This window comes from Apis laboriosa, unplaced genomic scaffold (assembly GCF_014066325.1).
Source record: "Apis laboriosa isolate Shangri-la unplaced genomic scaffold, ASM1406632v1 scaffold9_cov152, whole genome shotgun sequence".
Lineage (NCBI taxonomy): Eukaryota > Metazoa > Arthropoda > Insecta > Hymenoptera > Apidae > Apis > Apis laboriosa.
Genome location: NW_025224966.1, coordinates 4,220,218 through 4,237,096, shown reverse-complemented (window position 1 = coordinate 4,237,096; position 16,879 = coordinate 4,220,218). Strand labels below are relative to the sequence as shown.

The window sequence follows — 16,879 nt, the reverse complement described above, 5'->3', positions numbered from 1 at the left end:
TAAATTAATTTAAGCTTAAATTTTTACTTTGATAAATGATACGCTTAGAAAGAAGAAACGTGAAAAGTCGGCAAGGTGAACGGACGAAGAAGCGTCAAAAAATTTGCAAAAGAGGGAAGAGAGGAAGGGCGAAGCGAACAATGGTACCTAGGCAAAAATGTGAAGATGGTAATGTGGGCGCGGTTGAAGTAGCTTTGAAAACACACGTGTACCTCGGCGAAACATCGTGGAGCTACGTAGCCACGGTAATGAAGATACTGGAAAGACTGCGGAGAGGTTTCATGGAGGACTGAGTGGAGGGAGAGAGAAAATTGGAAGAGGAGGAGGAGGAGGAGGAGGGGTAGACTCGACAGTGGGTGTGCAAAAGATGGCAATCTCCACACTCATTGAACGCAGCCTGGAGGTGTTTAATGAGAACAGGCAGCTCGCTACAAGCTACGCTTGACCTATATCGTCGACGTCGTCAACGACGAGGACCACGACCACCACCATCACAAACACGTCGACGACGACGACGACGAAGACTGGAACGACGATCGAGACTACCACGATCACCAACGAGCAAGAAAGTGGAATCACGATGAGGAGGACAACGACTCGTCTGTCGTTTCAGAAACCTGTCTACGAAACTGTGTGTCTGGTTAGCTGGAGCCAGACTTCTCCGACTTTCTCTATGATTCCTCAATGGTTTCGCGAACAATGGAAATTCGAATCCAGCTGTACGTCGATTTTTATCCTCGTCGTTTCTACCCAGGACACGCTGGATTACAATTTCTATTTTTCTATCCCCCAATTCGCGGGATGAACGGGAGGACGGACGGATGGATGGATGGATGAAAATGGAGCAGGACAATGTTTCTAATGTTTCTGCTTCATTGGAAGACGATAGCAGCGTGCTGGTAGAGCGGGAGAAAGAAAAAGAAAGAACTTTCGTTGGCGAAAGTCGGTCGTTGGAAAGGAGGCGATTGATCGGAAGCGAATTGATTTGGCGATTCTTCGACCGATCTGGGATAAACTGCTCGTTTTTCGAGAGTCAAAGTTCGAGAATGGACCGAGAGGAAAGTTGGAATGTGCGAAAGAGAAACGCGATCAAATTATTCGCCAACGTTATCCTTCCATTGATCCAACGTTGCGAAAGAGAAAGAGGAATTTGAAATGTTCGTAATAACTCGTGGACGAAAAAAGGAGCGTGACGCGAGAAGAAGAGAAAGGGAATTGAAAAGAATCAAGGTGTAAATGAATGACAACGGCGGGGTCACACGAGGGACAAGAAAAATCTCTAACAAGAAAACTTTTTAACGAGAAACTTTGCTGCCGAGGTAGCATCGATGCATCTCTGAGCGATCCACGGAGATGGGAGATGGGGTTCTCGTCGAAGGCCTGTACGAGACCGCCTGTGTCCCAACTCATTCTCTGCGGCGATGCAAAAGAAAAATAGAAGAGAGAGAGAGAGAGAGAGAGAGAGAGAAAAGAAACAAAAAGGCCAACTTTTCCACGGATATAATCCGCAATAATCCATCGAACGAAGCAACGATCGAGAAGTCGCGTCCTTCCTTCTTCCTCCTAGAAATCTCGCGCATACACGCGTTCAGGAAGTCATAAATCGAGCGTGTTGCATTAAATCTCGTCCACGGGTTGGTCCCACGATGGTTCACCGGCGTAGTAAAGAGCTTACTGCGCCGTAAACGCGTAATGCCATTAAAAGGATCGCATTCAGCGAACGAGGATGAACTCGAACCGTGGATTCGACTTGCGATCCAAAGGGGACGCGTCTCTACGCGGAAGATCCCCTAGGATGGGGAAGGGTACGGAGGGAAAAACCGGATGAATTCGACACCAACGAGAAAAAAGAGCCGGACATTGTCGGAGAAATAGAGAGAGAGAGAGAGAGAGAGGGAGAGGGAGAGGACATGGGCGTAGCCAGGATGGAGAAAATGGAACGTTCGATGGATTAATTCGCGAAAATATTGTAACTATTTTATAAGTACGTTGCGTATTATTCAAATTTAGTGGGAGATAAATGGAAGGAAATTTTATGTTCATATTCTGGAACGCGATACGTTTCTTCTAACGTGATACATTTTTATAAAAGAACGATGGGTGAAAATTATTCCACGAAAATTCGAGAAGAATCGAGAACGAAAGAATCTTTGCGATTTTTACGCGTAAATAATTATTAAAGCCTCTTGTATCGGGAAAGGAAAATTAAATATGAAAATGTGTATTCGATCGAGGATTAGTTTAACTAATGACAATTTAAATATTGAAATATGAAAATAAAGATTGCAAAGAAAAATTTAACAGTTTCTGCAATTATTAAAATTATTTCTTTTACTTGTAAACTTGACTTAAAAGATCCGCGAAGACGATCGACCCAAATTTGACTCAAATTCGCCCCCCCCTCGACGATCGCGTTTAAACGCTAACATCCATAGAGCGATTAAAATAAAATTAAAATTTGTTCCACCGCCTTACTTCTGCCCTTCCTCTCCTCCTCTTCCTTTTAAACGAAGTCCTGGCTACGCCCATGGAAAGGATACGTGGGTATACGGCAATAAAAACGCCTACAAAGGATCTTTTGAGAAAGGGGGGTATAGGGGGAGAGAGAGGGAGAGAGAGAGAGAGAGAGAGAGAGAGAGAGAGAGAGAGAGAGAAAGAGAGAGAGAGAGCGGAGAACATAAAGAGGAACAGGCGACGGGAGCGGGACAGATGAGGAGGAGAAGAGCAGAAATGGGGAGGGGAGGGGGAGTGGGGCTGGAAAATGACAGCTCGAGCAATTGCGTGTAATTGCACCACGTCTTGCACAAAGGAGCCATAAGCCTCCCCCGGAAGTTTGCCGCGCGACAGGTTGTCCTTCGTACGCCGAGTCCAAAGAGGAGATTCTCATCAGGGATGCACGACGGCGTGCCACTCTTGTGATTAGCCTGCACGCGAGCTGCTGCGTTTAGGGTTTGCTCGCGGGATTCCATCCGTTTCATCCTTTCGAATTTAACGTATTCGGCCTCGCCGAATCTCGTCCCTCCCTCACCTCCCTCCCTCGTCTTGTGTGCGTCGATTCGAAGGATCGACGAAAGAAAGGATGAAATTAAGAGGAGGTTAGACGATTATACAGTAGTAGAGTAGGGACGCTGTTGCGAAATTGGAAATAATCGGATAATTGAATTCGATTAATATTTGGAAGAGAGGTGTCGGGTATGTGGTGTGCGAGATTGTCGGAGGGAGAAAGTTTTTCAAAGCGTTGACAAACCGCTTCGTTCGTCTCTCGATCGATGGAAAGAGGCGATGATGTCGACATCCTCTGCCATGACTGTTAGACATTGTGATAAATTTCCACTCGTATATCCTCGTTCTTTTTCTTTTTCTTTCTTTTTTTCGCCCGAGAATGGATACGATAAAGGAGTGACAGGCAGGGGAATTATTTCGATTAATTTATTGGAATGACCTATTCACCGAAGAAACGAACCGTAATTTGTAACATTCGTACTGTTACAAGTCCAAGTATAGTTCGTCACGGATTATTATTTCCTTTGTTAGCTCTGTTACGATAGAATCTTACATTAATTAATAATAGTAATAATAGCAATAGTAATACATATATTTAGAAATATCGTTTAATTTTCATAATTTTGTAAAAAATACCGATTATTTCAATACCGATTGCAAAATGGATGGAAATTAATTTATTCCTCGAAACTCCTCGAGATATTGGTATATTCAAATAAAGAGATTTTATCTTTGGAAATTAATTATTACCGCATTATCAATTTCGCCAGGGGGCGAAAAAAAAAATATATAGAAATTATGTATCCACGATACCATCTCTTGATCGTACGAAAATGATAAATACACGCATTTGCATACAAGCGCAATTATTTAAGAAACATTCTGCATTAATTTATACATTTTTTTTCTTTTTTTCTGCGAATTTATCGTGGCGTCGAACAACGTCAAATATAAATAAGTTTCTTTGCCGATTCAACCGAACAGAAAATATTGGTATTCGGGAATAGACGGGGCAGAAGGCAGAAAAGAAGAAAGTCGTTTTATGCTAATATGCCGTGCCACCGTGGAATGTGTTTATTGGATTTTTCTCTCGATCGAATTACATTCCTCCGTAGTACTGGACCATCGATTTGATTTTAGATTCCAAGAAGAGAATCAGATTCTTCCTGGAGCCAATTTCACAGCGACGCAACGCGACCACGTCCAATTAATCTACAATTTAACGACATTTTTTTCATTTTCTATCATTCTCTATGAAGAAAATCCGAAACGGAGAAATTCAAAAGAGATTCTTTTGAATTTGTTTGATAGTTGTGGTGTCTAATTATCAATTTTTTTTTTTTTTTTTGGACAGAAAATTGTACATTTTAAGAGAAATGAAACACGGTTCAATTAGTTGAATTTATAATGATTACTTTTAACTATAACTGTTATCAAAAAATTCCTTGTTTTCTTAATGTATATTCTTGAAAAATAAATTCACAATTGACAACGACATTCGATAACCGTGTATTTCTTTAACACTATAGCTTCTAATAATTGTGGTGTCCACAAAGTGTGCAGCAGCTGGATACGTTACGGGGGGGAAAAAAAAAAGCAGAGAGTCATTTGACGCGGAGGTGAAAACGAGCAATGTAATTGGCAATTACAGCAGGTGGCTTTGACAACTTACCCGCGACACTCGAAATTTGTCCCGGTTAAAGGCCCCGATTGTTCACAGGATAGTTTTCACCTCGACAAATGAATTCTCGTTAATCCACACCGTCATTTTTCCCCTCTTACTCCCGGCTAAATATTCTCAATTTAATTCGAATCCCCGGATATGCAACCGCGAGTTAAACCCATTCCTTCATTCATTACGCCAAATTTCCTGAAAGCGAATTTTCATCGAGAAATTTTGCATTGCAATTTTTACGTCCAGTGGAGAACCATTTTATTGCCAATAACATATTCCGGAACAATACAGCGATTTAATTAGTAATTAATTTTTCTAGAAATCTTCCGTAGCAATTTTTCAAATCATTAATTGGAAGGGAACAAAATTACGGGTAATTGATAATTTCTTTTTTTTTCTTTATATCTCTTTAATCGTTTATTTCAATCGAAGGATGATAATTATCATTTCCTGATTTTTGAATTCGCTTTTCGAGAGATTTTTAAAACCTTTTTCCCCGTGTTAAACGTTTACAAAATTTAAGAAATTCGTAAAACATTATTTTTCACGCGTCATCAATTTTTCTAGAACAAATTTTGTGTAAGAGATAGGGAGACGAGATAAAATATAACGTACAGTAAAGAAAAATATAGTTTCAATATATTAAAAGTGTGTTTTGCCTCGGCTGAATGTAAAAGCGTGAGTAAACTGAAAAGTTATTTTGAATATTTAGAATTGAAGACCATGAAACGCGGTGTAATAATCAAGTTGCGCGCAAGTTTCACACAAAAGCGACGCTGTAAAATATTCATATGCCGAAAAGAATAGCATGCAGTTACTAAGCAAATATTATGCGTGCACAACAATTTAAACCTTTTTCATTTGAACCTTGCGAAAGATCAGTCGACAGTCAACTTTCCTACTAAATTTTATTATTTCTCTTGCGAACACGTTTCTTTGTTTCTTACACGGGCTGGCTTTACCACTTCCTGCATATCCAATCGGTCCAAGATACACACGAGGTCGACTAACCTCGGCCTAAGTTTTTATAACGAGCCCATGCAAACTTTTCCCTCGTGGAATTTCACGCTCACTACTGTATCCACTATGTTATTCAAACAGAATTCGCAATTAGGCTTGTTCAGATACAACGAGATGCACGTACGTATACGTGTTGAGACGCGTCACCATTACGCCACCTTTCACGTTAAAACTCGCTTCGGAGTAGGAAAGAAAAAAGGGGAGAGAAGCTAATTAGAACGACGACATCGAACAATCGCGCCTTTACGCGCGAATTTATCGCCATACATCGTCCCCGGAATCGGTGATTTCGGCTACTTTCACTTGTAAACTTAAACTTATACCCCGTTGTTACGACTTTTTGAACTGAAATGCATCCCGATGGAACGACTCAAATAAACTTTTATGAATCTCGGTGTAAAACTATTTCTTCTGTGCAGAGAATTGCGAATGCGACGAAGAAGAACACAGAGAAACGAGCGAGCGAGCGAATGATTGTCCATGTACGAATGAAATTATAGACCAGAATCTATACGATACTTGAAATATAAATTATCGAAATACAAATTAAATTTAATTAAAAAAAATTGAAATATAATACGAAGAATCTTACTTATTGGTTAATCATTGCGTCAATTGATAGAAATTTGATGTAACATCTTCCCTGATCGTGTCAAAACAACCATACTAACCATCCAATCGCGTTACGAATTACAGACACGTTCCAGACGAAAAATGAAACAACATCAAACAACGAACAAATATTTCTCTCTCTCTCTCTCTTTCTCTCTTTTTCCTACAGTTATCACCGCATACCAATCGATCCCATCCATTTTCTCGCTTCGCGTTTTTATCATTGGGAAGGATCATTTAAAATTTAGCAAACACGATTTTATTTCGTCCGGGCAAATATTGATACTCGTAACATCCGAGGATACCACGGGATAATAATCGAGTTTCGTTTATTCGAATCGGATCCCGATTCTTCCCGTTTCGATCGAGAGAGGGGGAGAGAGAGAGGGGGAGGGGGAGGAGAGGGAAAGAGCGTGGATAGATTGAAACTCGTAGCTTACGCTCTAACTAGAGAAAGATGAATCCTGACTGATATGAAAACGACCAATCGTTTCGCCCGAATAATCGAACGCGAATCGTCCCCGCGCGTTTTATCGGTCATAAATGCCGGCTGTGATAAAGTACTCTGGCCAGACATTGGAAGAAATGTTGCGAGATACCACGAATACCGATATAAAGGGAAGGAGATACCTGAAGATGAATAATTAATACAGGAGATGATACCGTGTTATCCGACGTAAAATCGGATGGATTTCGAGATATCTTCTCTTCTTGGTTTTATCCCCCAACGCGAAATCTAATGCGAGCGTCTCGGGAAAAATCGATAAAGAGAAATTTAATCGCAATTGTACGCATAATTATTCGCTGATGATAGATAATATTTCGAATATTCCTGCTCTCTCGAAAAAGAAAAATACGGTGTTCTGTTCGAAACAATTATTTCGAGCGATCTTCGAAAAGGAAAGAATCATATTATTTTGTAAAAAAAAAAAAAAAAAAAAAAAAAAAAAAGGTGTTTTTCTTTGCACTGTGGAATGATGCGTGATAGGAAAAAAAAAAAAAAGAAAACAGCACTCGATGTAATAATAATAATAATAATAATAAAATCCCAAGCAATGCGTAATTTCACGCGCGGATATATTAATTAACACTGGTAATGAAATTAAATTTCGTTCGCTTTCGTTTCGCCCGGCTTTAATTAAAATTCTGACATTTTCTGTTAACCAACACGATAAACTATAAACAAATTTATATCGCACAATAGGGTCTTTTATTCGTCGAGTACAATTTGTACAAAAGCATCGGGATAATTATAAAGTCTGATTTTAACGTTTTAGAAAGTTTTGAGACGAGGAAAAATTTAGGAGAGGAATAAACGTGGTGGAACGAATGTTTGTCGATTTTTCTTTTTTTACAATATTTTATTCTCCGTAAACAATAGACAAAGACCAAAAAAAAAAGAAAAAGAAACGAGAGAAAGAGAGAGAGAGAGATTGTATCCGCGTAGCTCGGAGGCTTATACTAATCGAAAGAGACGAGTGATATTGAAAAGAATGGTCGCCGTGGAAAGTAGATGGAAACGTTCAACGTTTTTTTTCTTTTATTTCTATGGATATGATTCGTCGTGCGTGAATAATTAGAGTGCACTCAGAAATGACGCGTACGGCCCTGCGTAGCTTCCTTCCTTCCGAAAGATTTTTATCCGGCAGGAACCGGGCGCGTATCGTTTTCGCGGGAAACAGGGATGAAACCGAAGGGATGGGCGGAATACGCTTTATTATCTTTCTCGCAAAACACCGACTCATCCCACCGCGTTTCTACGAAACAAAAGGGACAAAGGACGCAATCGAAATATTACGAAGGCACGGAGGAAGAGAGAGAGAAAAAGAAAGAAAGAGAAAGAGAGAAGAGAAGAGAAATTGGAGAGCATCGGTGAGACTACGGAGGAAAGGGCGGAAAAAAGAGATGAAAGATGGATAAAAGTGGTCGAGTATTGTCGTTATTAACGATATGAACAAACGTTACCAAAGGATTTTGAGTAGATGATTGCTTTGCGAATCGAAGTTGCTTTGTGAACGGTGAGTCGTGCATCGAGCCTGGACGTCGATTCGAACAGTGAAAATATTTATGGTAATTAGATGATTTACAATCTGTACTTCAATCTGTCAAACGTATTCATAAATTGCAACACCTCTTTCCCGCTTGAAAATTTATAGTTGGAATTCATCGGCATGACAATGCGCATCCATACGCCGGCTATATTCGAATATATCGATGTCGTCCGCCTTACGTCACAGCGATGGTGAAACACATAGCTCAGAAACAGCTTTTTCATGTATCCCCCTCTCCCTCTCCTTTTATAAATTTTACCGTGTAATAACGTAGCAAAAAAGGCAACGACTCGCGCGACACTTTCCACTCCCTGTTCCCGTATAATAATAAATAGATTTTTGAAGACGTGGCACGGTTTATTTAACTGCGACGAATCGGTTCTCCTCCGCTCCGTTAAATTCATTCGACGAGTGATCGATAAAAGTGTTATAAATTGATTTCTAATGTTTTACGAATATCCGATACAGTCCTGAACAATACAGGCACGATATTCAAATTTACACGCTATGATTAATATTTGCGGGGCCAGAATTGGATCGCGATCGAGTTCCCTTACTTAACACTTGAAAGAAAAATTTGTATTTAAATTTAAGAGTTAAGGTGGATTCCGAAATGATTTGTGCATTTAAATTTCAATTAAAGTTCGAGTAAATTTGATCCAATTTCAATTAAAGTTCGATCAATTCGCATTATTACTCGAACCTCCCCCCCCTCATCTTTTTCTTCCCAATCCGTTTCCTTTCGCTGGATTTTCGCTTCTTCGTCTATCTTCTTTATATTCCGATATCTTTCGATATTTCTTCTTCTAATCTAATTTACAATTTACAGTTTATTTTTCACGTAGAACATCGAATATCGCGGAATATTGCACCTCCTTGAAAAATATTCTTCTCGTGATCGAATCAATCCATTTAACGCGAGCGATGGAACACGCCCCGGGATTCATTAAATGGAAATTCGATGATGATCAGACGAATTTACATGTATCTGGTCGCAAGACGAGCGAGAATTTTAAAGGAACTGGCAGCACGTTCAAACGCGTTTCATTAATTTCGAACTCGGCCACGAAGAAGTGTACAATTTAGTACACGGGAGGGACGGACCCCCGTTCACCTCCCCTCTCCCCTCCCGTACAACCCTCCCGTCAATTGCGCTTTTTATTCGCGTTCAAAACTCGTTGACCTTGCCCGAGAGACTCGAGCATCTTCTTCTTCTTCTTCTTCTTCTTCTATCCCCCGGTTTATAACGCAATGACGTTCCCGGAGGAGCGGAGGAATCGACGAAAATCGACAAGTTGCTCGGGAGGAGGACGCGTTGCTTTCGATATATATCGAAAGTGGCAATGTCGTCGCAAATACTTTTTAATCCCACCAATTATCTGTCCAAGTTTCTTCGTTTCGAAATTGTAAAATTCAAAGATTTCTCGATTCTTTTGAGGGGTAGAAAATTGTTGTCAACAGTTGTCGAAAAGAGAAACGGATATTGGAAGAATCTCTAAATTTATTTCTTTGAACTCAAAATATCGTTATACGAGCAAAGTTTAAAGAATATTATTTTGCATGACGAATGAAAGAAATTTAATATTTTCAATATCTTTTTTTTTTTTTTTATTTTGTCACTGGAACGACTCGAAAAGATTAAGCAACTCATCGGTTGATATTTACGTCCGCTTATCTACGCGTCATTTCACGCTCGAAATAGTACAAACCGCTTCGAATCTCGAGCCACGATGCTTCGCTACATCAACAAATACTCGTAACTCGACTTTCGTTAACGAATCTTATACGCCCGGCAAGCGTGCCTTCTTTTACTTTAAATACAGGCACACGGGACGGAAGCTGCAAAGTTCCTCGACCCTTTAAAGCGAATCTCTTCAAGTTTCCTCTTTTCAACTCGAGCGAACAGTTTAAACTCGCTGCAACTGGTTTCCCGTCGATATTAATGATTCCACCACGGTTAACCTGAAATTCTTTCGCTCGAATCCATGGCGAAAAAATGGCGTAGAAAATATATATATATGGAGGATCGAATTTTCGAATCACATGACGAAATTTTCCGCAAAAGAAAGAAAGAAAGAAAGAAAGAAAGAAAGAAAGAAAGAAAAAAAGAAAGAAAGAAAGAAAGAAAAAAAGAAAGAAAGAAAGAAAAAATAATGAAATGACTGGCGTACCGATATTTTTAAATAGCACGATAAAGTTTCTAGACAGCGTAATGAAATTTCTGGATCGTCACGGTGTCCTCCCGTCATTTCGAAACAGTGAAATCCTGTTCAGAAACTTCTTTAATACTTGGCGAGTACAATGTGGCGAGAAGATGGTTAAAAGTATGTATTTACCGTCACAAATTTTCTTAAGTTTGATTAATTTCTTCCTTTTCATCATGAGTGAACACGTGCGAAAAAATTTATTCCATATACATCAAAAAATATGATTTAAAAGAGCGAGATTCATTTTTTTTTTTCTTTTTAAAAATTTTCACTTCCGTGATTTCCGGTGAAAATTTGTATTCAACGTTTCATGCAAATTCTTGCGTATTCTCGCCCCACTTGATGCGAAATCTCCGCATAAATGGTAGAGCACAGGCGTAATTATCTTTCTTTCCGCCCCAGTTGCACGTATGAAACCAAGTTTCGTTTATTTAAATAAGTTTCCCCATGCACGATGCGACGAGCGTAAATAGATAAATAACAATAAACGGCGATAAAACAAAATGGATGGAAATTTAAGCGCGCACAAAATTAGAGACGATCTCGTTACGTCGAATTTTTGAGGAGTCGAGAATTAAGATAAAAAAGAAAAAGAAAAGAAAAGAAAATGCATATATGTGGAGGAGAAGAGAGAAGGAAATTTCGAGCGAGAGGAAAAATCGGGTATAAATGGAAAAGCTTTATTTCTCCCCGGTTGCCGCCGCAATGAAGAAGGGTATAATATAATATCGTAGTAAACACAGACTACTCAGCAGTCTGGTTTACGCTCGTCTTTTTTTCGCTCCTCCTCCGCTCGTCCCTTCCCTTCCTTTCGCCGTTCCTTATTTGCACATCGTATTGTCCTGTAAACTGGAGGAAGAAATATTAACGCTCGGTTGACACCAGTTGCGAACCTGCTTTTTAACAAAGTAATGCTTCCCTCCTCGAGCAAAATCATATATATATATATATATATACAAGCGCGTATACACGTGATTTTCTTTTTTATTAACAGGAAGAAAATATTAAATCGGATACGGATATATAATATACGTTTTAAATAGGCATTGGTTATAGCATCACGTTTCAATCTAATATCATTCTTCGTATTTCGTATTCCTGATATTCCTACGTTTTCGATTCGTGAGTTGACTTAAAATTTATAAATATTTTATAAATATGAATGAATATGTTATTATAAGATCGATCGCGAAATGAGAATTAATTTTGGATAAAAGAGTTTATATTTTATTTTCAGATTTTGTAAAATTAAGTGAATCATGAAACATCGACTTTCGACGCTTTTCCTATTTTTTCTCATTTCGTATCTCGTTACGTATCGAGGTAACATTGTATTCCACGGGGTGAACAAGGAATTTTCCTCCGCCTCTTTTATCTGCCTGATTTTTACACCATTTACCTTTTACCTCGCGCTTTAAAACCGTCTACAACCGCAAGTACCGCATATTTCCGCTCTATTAAACTGAAGGAACGAACGGGAGGAAAATCAAGATATTGGTCTCCACCGTGAAAAGCGAAATAACAATTTCCGCGTGTTCGCGTGTTCGCAAATATGTGAAAGAAAGAATACGTGAAAACCTCCTCCAGATACGTGCCTCGATCTCGAGACCATGTCCATGATAAATACATAAAATTCGTAACTTGGTTTCCGAGAAAGCCAACGACCAACGCGTCCACCCAAGTTACTTCCGGTGGATAAATTTTGCTACTACAGTTGAAACCCGATCCCCCTTCTACCTTTCGAACGAATTCTAAAATTTCGTCACGAAGGAATTTAATAAGTGGTGGTTTCAAACTCTCTTTTCCTTTCACGCACACGCCTGATTTATTCGCACGTACCCCCACCACTCCCACCAACCCCCAATCGAGTCGAGAAAAATTTTTCCTTTCGCGTTAAACGTCCGATTAACTTTGGCGTGTATAACGAGAAAAAGAGGGTATATAATGGGAAGGATAATCGAGTTTGAAACTCGAAACAAAGTAATGTTCCCTGTGGTGAATCACGTTTACATAACTGTTTAACGCGAGAAGGGATACGTTTCATTTGCAAAAACTGCCGCCCGTTGTCACTTTTCGCCAGAACGTGGATCTTCATCGTGTACATTCGCTTTTGCGAATACGCGAGGATAAAGGCTCGCTTCGTTGTTGGGCCGCGTTTTCCACGAGAATTCGACTTCCCTAAAGCCCTTGCTTAGCCGGCGCGAATATGCACCGGGCATATCCATCTCATCACCCTTTTTAGGCGTTCATATTTTATATGGCTGGCGAGCTAAATGAGGCGAAAATCACACTCGAGCGGATAAAAGGAAACGACGGGAATCATTCGCTGATATCAACGAACCGATGCTCCCTTTCCGATCCCCTGCCTCCCATAAATGTCGCTTACTAAGGAAACTTGATACCGGAACGGGCGCGAACGTCAACGAAAATCGAATCCAACTTTCTTACCACTTCTGGTAGATTTCAATACTTTCAATACTTGCGTATCATAAATACACTATCGATGACGATTTTTACGCTCGTAAATCCAAAAAGAATCTAATCAATTTTTAACTCGTTAATCATCTAATCATCGTCGTTAAACGATCAATTTTTGAAGAAACCTGAAGGATAAATAAATAGAATAAATAAAATCGTTCCAACGAAAAGAAAATCTTCAGGCCAAGCTCTATACTCGAATCTAAAATACTTTAATCACGTTTCACGCGAAAGGGTTACCCTTACATCGAGCCGCCATTATAAATTTTCGTAGCGTCGAACGGGTGTTTCTGTGAAAACAGGCGGAAGAGGATCCCAGCGCGAGATTAATCGCGACGCATAAACATTGGGATAAGCGGGGAGGGGGCGAATAGAGGCGGGCACGAAAAACTACTCGGAGAGCAGGTTGATATCTTCGGCTCTCCTTTCCACGGGGTGGTGGAAGGGAAGGGGATGAGCCGGCAAAGGGCGGGAAGCAACCGCGGAGTGTGTTCATGGAAATCTGTCCATGAAGGGGGAGGGGGGAGTCTAATGGAATACCACCACGGCGAAAAGTGGCACGAGATATTCTTTAATGCCTTCATAAAATTCAGCCTTCATAATTCCCGGTTTCACCGTCACGTACACTCTCTTCGCCTACCCGCCCGGTCGCACACGCGTGCGTGCACACACGCGCAAAAGATTAGACCGACAACCACTCTCGACGAGGAGAGGAGGCACGAGGAGGATCGCCCCCGCTCCCACAGGCAAATATTCAAACTCTGATGAAACTCTGGTGCAACCCGAAATTCTGCTGATCCCTTCAGGGGTCGGTAGTCATTACTAGGTTTACAGTAATAACGTAGCTTACAATAATAAAGCCGGGGTGAAACGAAGTTTATTTCGAGCCGCAAATCTGTTGTTTGATTCGGCGCGTTGCACCCGCGGTTACGAACCCGCTTGTAAGTTCTGCCTAATTAGCCCAAGGAACGGCGCAACGCCCGTGTTAATTGCGCCACCGCGGGCCCCTTCACCAACGCCCGATTCCTACCCTCGTTTGGAAAATGCATCCGGGTAAGTGGCGATGACACGTACGGTTACCTCGGTTAACTGTGTGTCCACAGTGAGCGAAGCATCGAGTTATCTTTCTTTTCGAAAAACGAGTTTTCTTTTCTTTGTTCTTAGTTTCTTATTTTAAGGAGTGACGTTACTGGTATTTATATAGGGAAGGGAACGTAGTAGATTTGGGAAATTTCTTTTGAACTGTTTATGCAAGCGTAAGAGAATTTTATTTAGGAGATGGAATACGTTTCTAGCTGTTATTTTTTATCGAAGAAGTAGAATTTTCTTTATTTTATAGAAATGTAAAATAAGTTTATTTGGAAAAAATGAAGATAGGTAGGATTATTTTATATTTAAAGAATTTTGATTGAAATGTAGAATTTCTTGAAAGTATATGTTGTGGAGATGTAATTTTATTTGAGAATAAGAGAATTTTTTAGGATTTTTTTATTCGAGATTTTATGCATTTATTATTGAAGGAAATATAGAAGATAATATACGTGGAATTTCTTGAATGTTAATTCACCCTGACAAATTTATTTTAAATTTTATTGTGAAAAAGAATAGATAATGTTGAATGCACAATTAAACTACTTTTCTAAGAGAACATTAACATTCAAAAGCGTTAAACTGTAGGTACTCATTCTACGCGAAATTTTCGCAAAGCTTTTGTGTTTTATATGTAAAGACTGAATAAACATTAAAATCTCGTTTTCGCATTTTTTTTTTGGTTGTTGAATTTTAATATTGCATACACGAAATTGCAAAATGAAATTTCAAGATGAAATAATGTTGTACGAATTGATGAAGATTTATCATCCCTTTTATGACCTTCGTGAAATTAATTTTTTAAAAAATAATAATATATCATAGTTATTATATCATACAATTGATATAAATGTTCTCAACTAATTTGATAACTTCAACTGTAACTTACTAGCAGTAACCACGTTTATGGAAATGTAATATTACATACATACATATATATATACACCACGCTTACATGGTACACATAAATTTAACCTCTGTAATTATCGTATAGTGACAAACGAGGTCCCATGTGCATACCATGCTCAGATTAAATGCTAACCCTGTATGTACGAATGAAAATTCAATATTTACTTAACTCGCTCTTACACTCTTCATTGTCTGATATATGAACTTTGTGTAGTTCCTTTAAACGATTTTGCTATTGATCTTATCGATACGTACATACTTTAAATTTCGTAATAAAAGCGTTTCTTGAAGCAATAATAATAATAATAATAATTCTCGAGAATTTCATTCTCGAAATGTACGTATGTATCTAAGTTTATTTCTCTGAAGCTATCACACGTTTCGCAAAAAATTTTCAGAAAATTTTTGTCCGAAAGGGTACTCACTCTGAGAGTCTCCAACTGGGAGCGCACGTACTCAGCACGGCTGGCAATGTCGGGAATTGCCACAGGAAACGAACCCATGTACTGTAACGAGAAAAATGTTACCTTCAGCATTGTGTTTACACGAGTTTTCTTTAAAATTACGAAAACATCATTTAGGATTATAATAAATGTTATATATTGTTATACATTAAAGATACTAACTCGATGTTATTCTTTCGTTATTCAATTCAACAATATATTAAAATAAAAGACGAATTTTAATTGGATAATTTTTATCGAATAAAATTAATAAGACGAATAAATTATTCCTTTCTGAATTCAGTTCAAATTCATGTCACTAGAAGAATATTAATGATATAATATTTTATATTTCGTGTTACTGATTATCTATAAAAAAAATCAATAGCACTTTGAGAAATCCAAGTTAGCGAAATATGGCTTTGTGTGTTTCATGCTGTTATGTCGATTAATAGTAGCATTTCTAATATTAATTTGGTAAATTAGTAAGCTTTGACTACTATCATCATGACACCACGGTGTTGCAACCGATTGAATTCTAAAGTGGAATAGGAACTTGGTTCGAGGACTAAGGCTACGGAATTATACAGTATTTGATTCCCCTGGCTAAAGGTAGTCGATAGGTGTCCGAATTGTTGGGCCAGTTCCTCGGGAATGATACACAAGGGTCAATTGTACGCCACGAATTTGCTTGAAACTGCAACGTTTCAGCGAAATAGTTGACGCTCCATGGATGATCTAATTACCGAGTTTCGAGAATGGTGTTTCGGTGGCTGGCGTTCACTACGTTCAGAACAAACTGAAAGTACTTTCGTGGTAAATGGGGAAATACGAATAATTTAATTCAAAATTATCTCGAGGAAACTTTTGGCTTAAGGAAGAAACCGTGTTGGACCATTTTTTTTACTTTCTATGATTTTCAAAAAAAAAAAAAAAAAAATGAAAGTAACATTGAGAAAAAGCTATGATTTTGATAGTAAAAAAAGAAAGGAATCGTGATAACATTGATGATAAAATATCGAAAGAAGGAAATTTTTGTAACTCGTTTCAGAAAACTATTTCCAAAATTGTTATTAAATCCAAAAAAGAAACAATGGCCTTTGATTTGTGCAGTGCATATTCGATAATAAAAATACATATATATATATATATATATATAGAGTAATTTTAACACGATAAATTTGCAAACTACAGTTCGCAAATGTAATAATACAATAACACTGATGTATTGAAAAATAAGAGATCAATAGTCGTCAAAACTTGAATACCCACGAGAAGTACTTTCTGCCCAATTTCTGCCAAATATATCTTCGAATTTGGCGAGGATTTAAGAGGTCGAATTAACGAGGAAAACATGAGGGTCGGAACACCGGAAAAGTTCCAAACAATTTC

General features: G+C 38.7%; 1 protein-coding gene across 3 annotated transcripts in view; it reads right to left on the bottom strand.

Moving 5' to 3' along the window:
* Positions 1–16,879, bottom strand: part of LOC122720047 (tensin-1-like) — a 253,105-nt gene that overhangs the window by 177,606 nt on the left and 58,620 nt on the right. For all 3 annotated transcript variants that reach the window (XM_043946470.1, XM_043946469.1, XM_043946468.1), the window contains one exon: positions 15,470–15,550. In XM_043946470.1, coding sequence (XP_043802405.1) covers positions 15,470–15,550 — 81 coding nt within the window. The remainder of the gene's footprint in view (positions 1–15,469; positions 15,551–16,879) is intronic.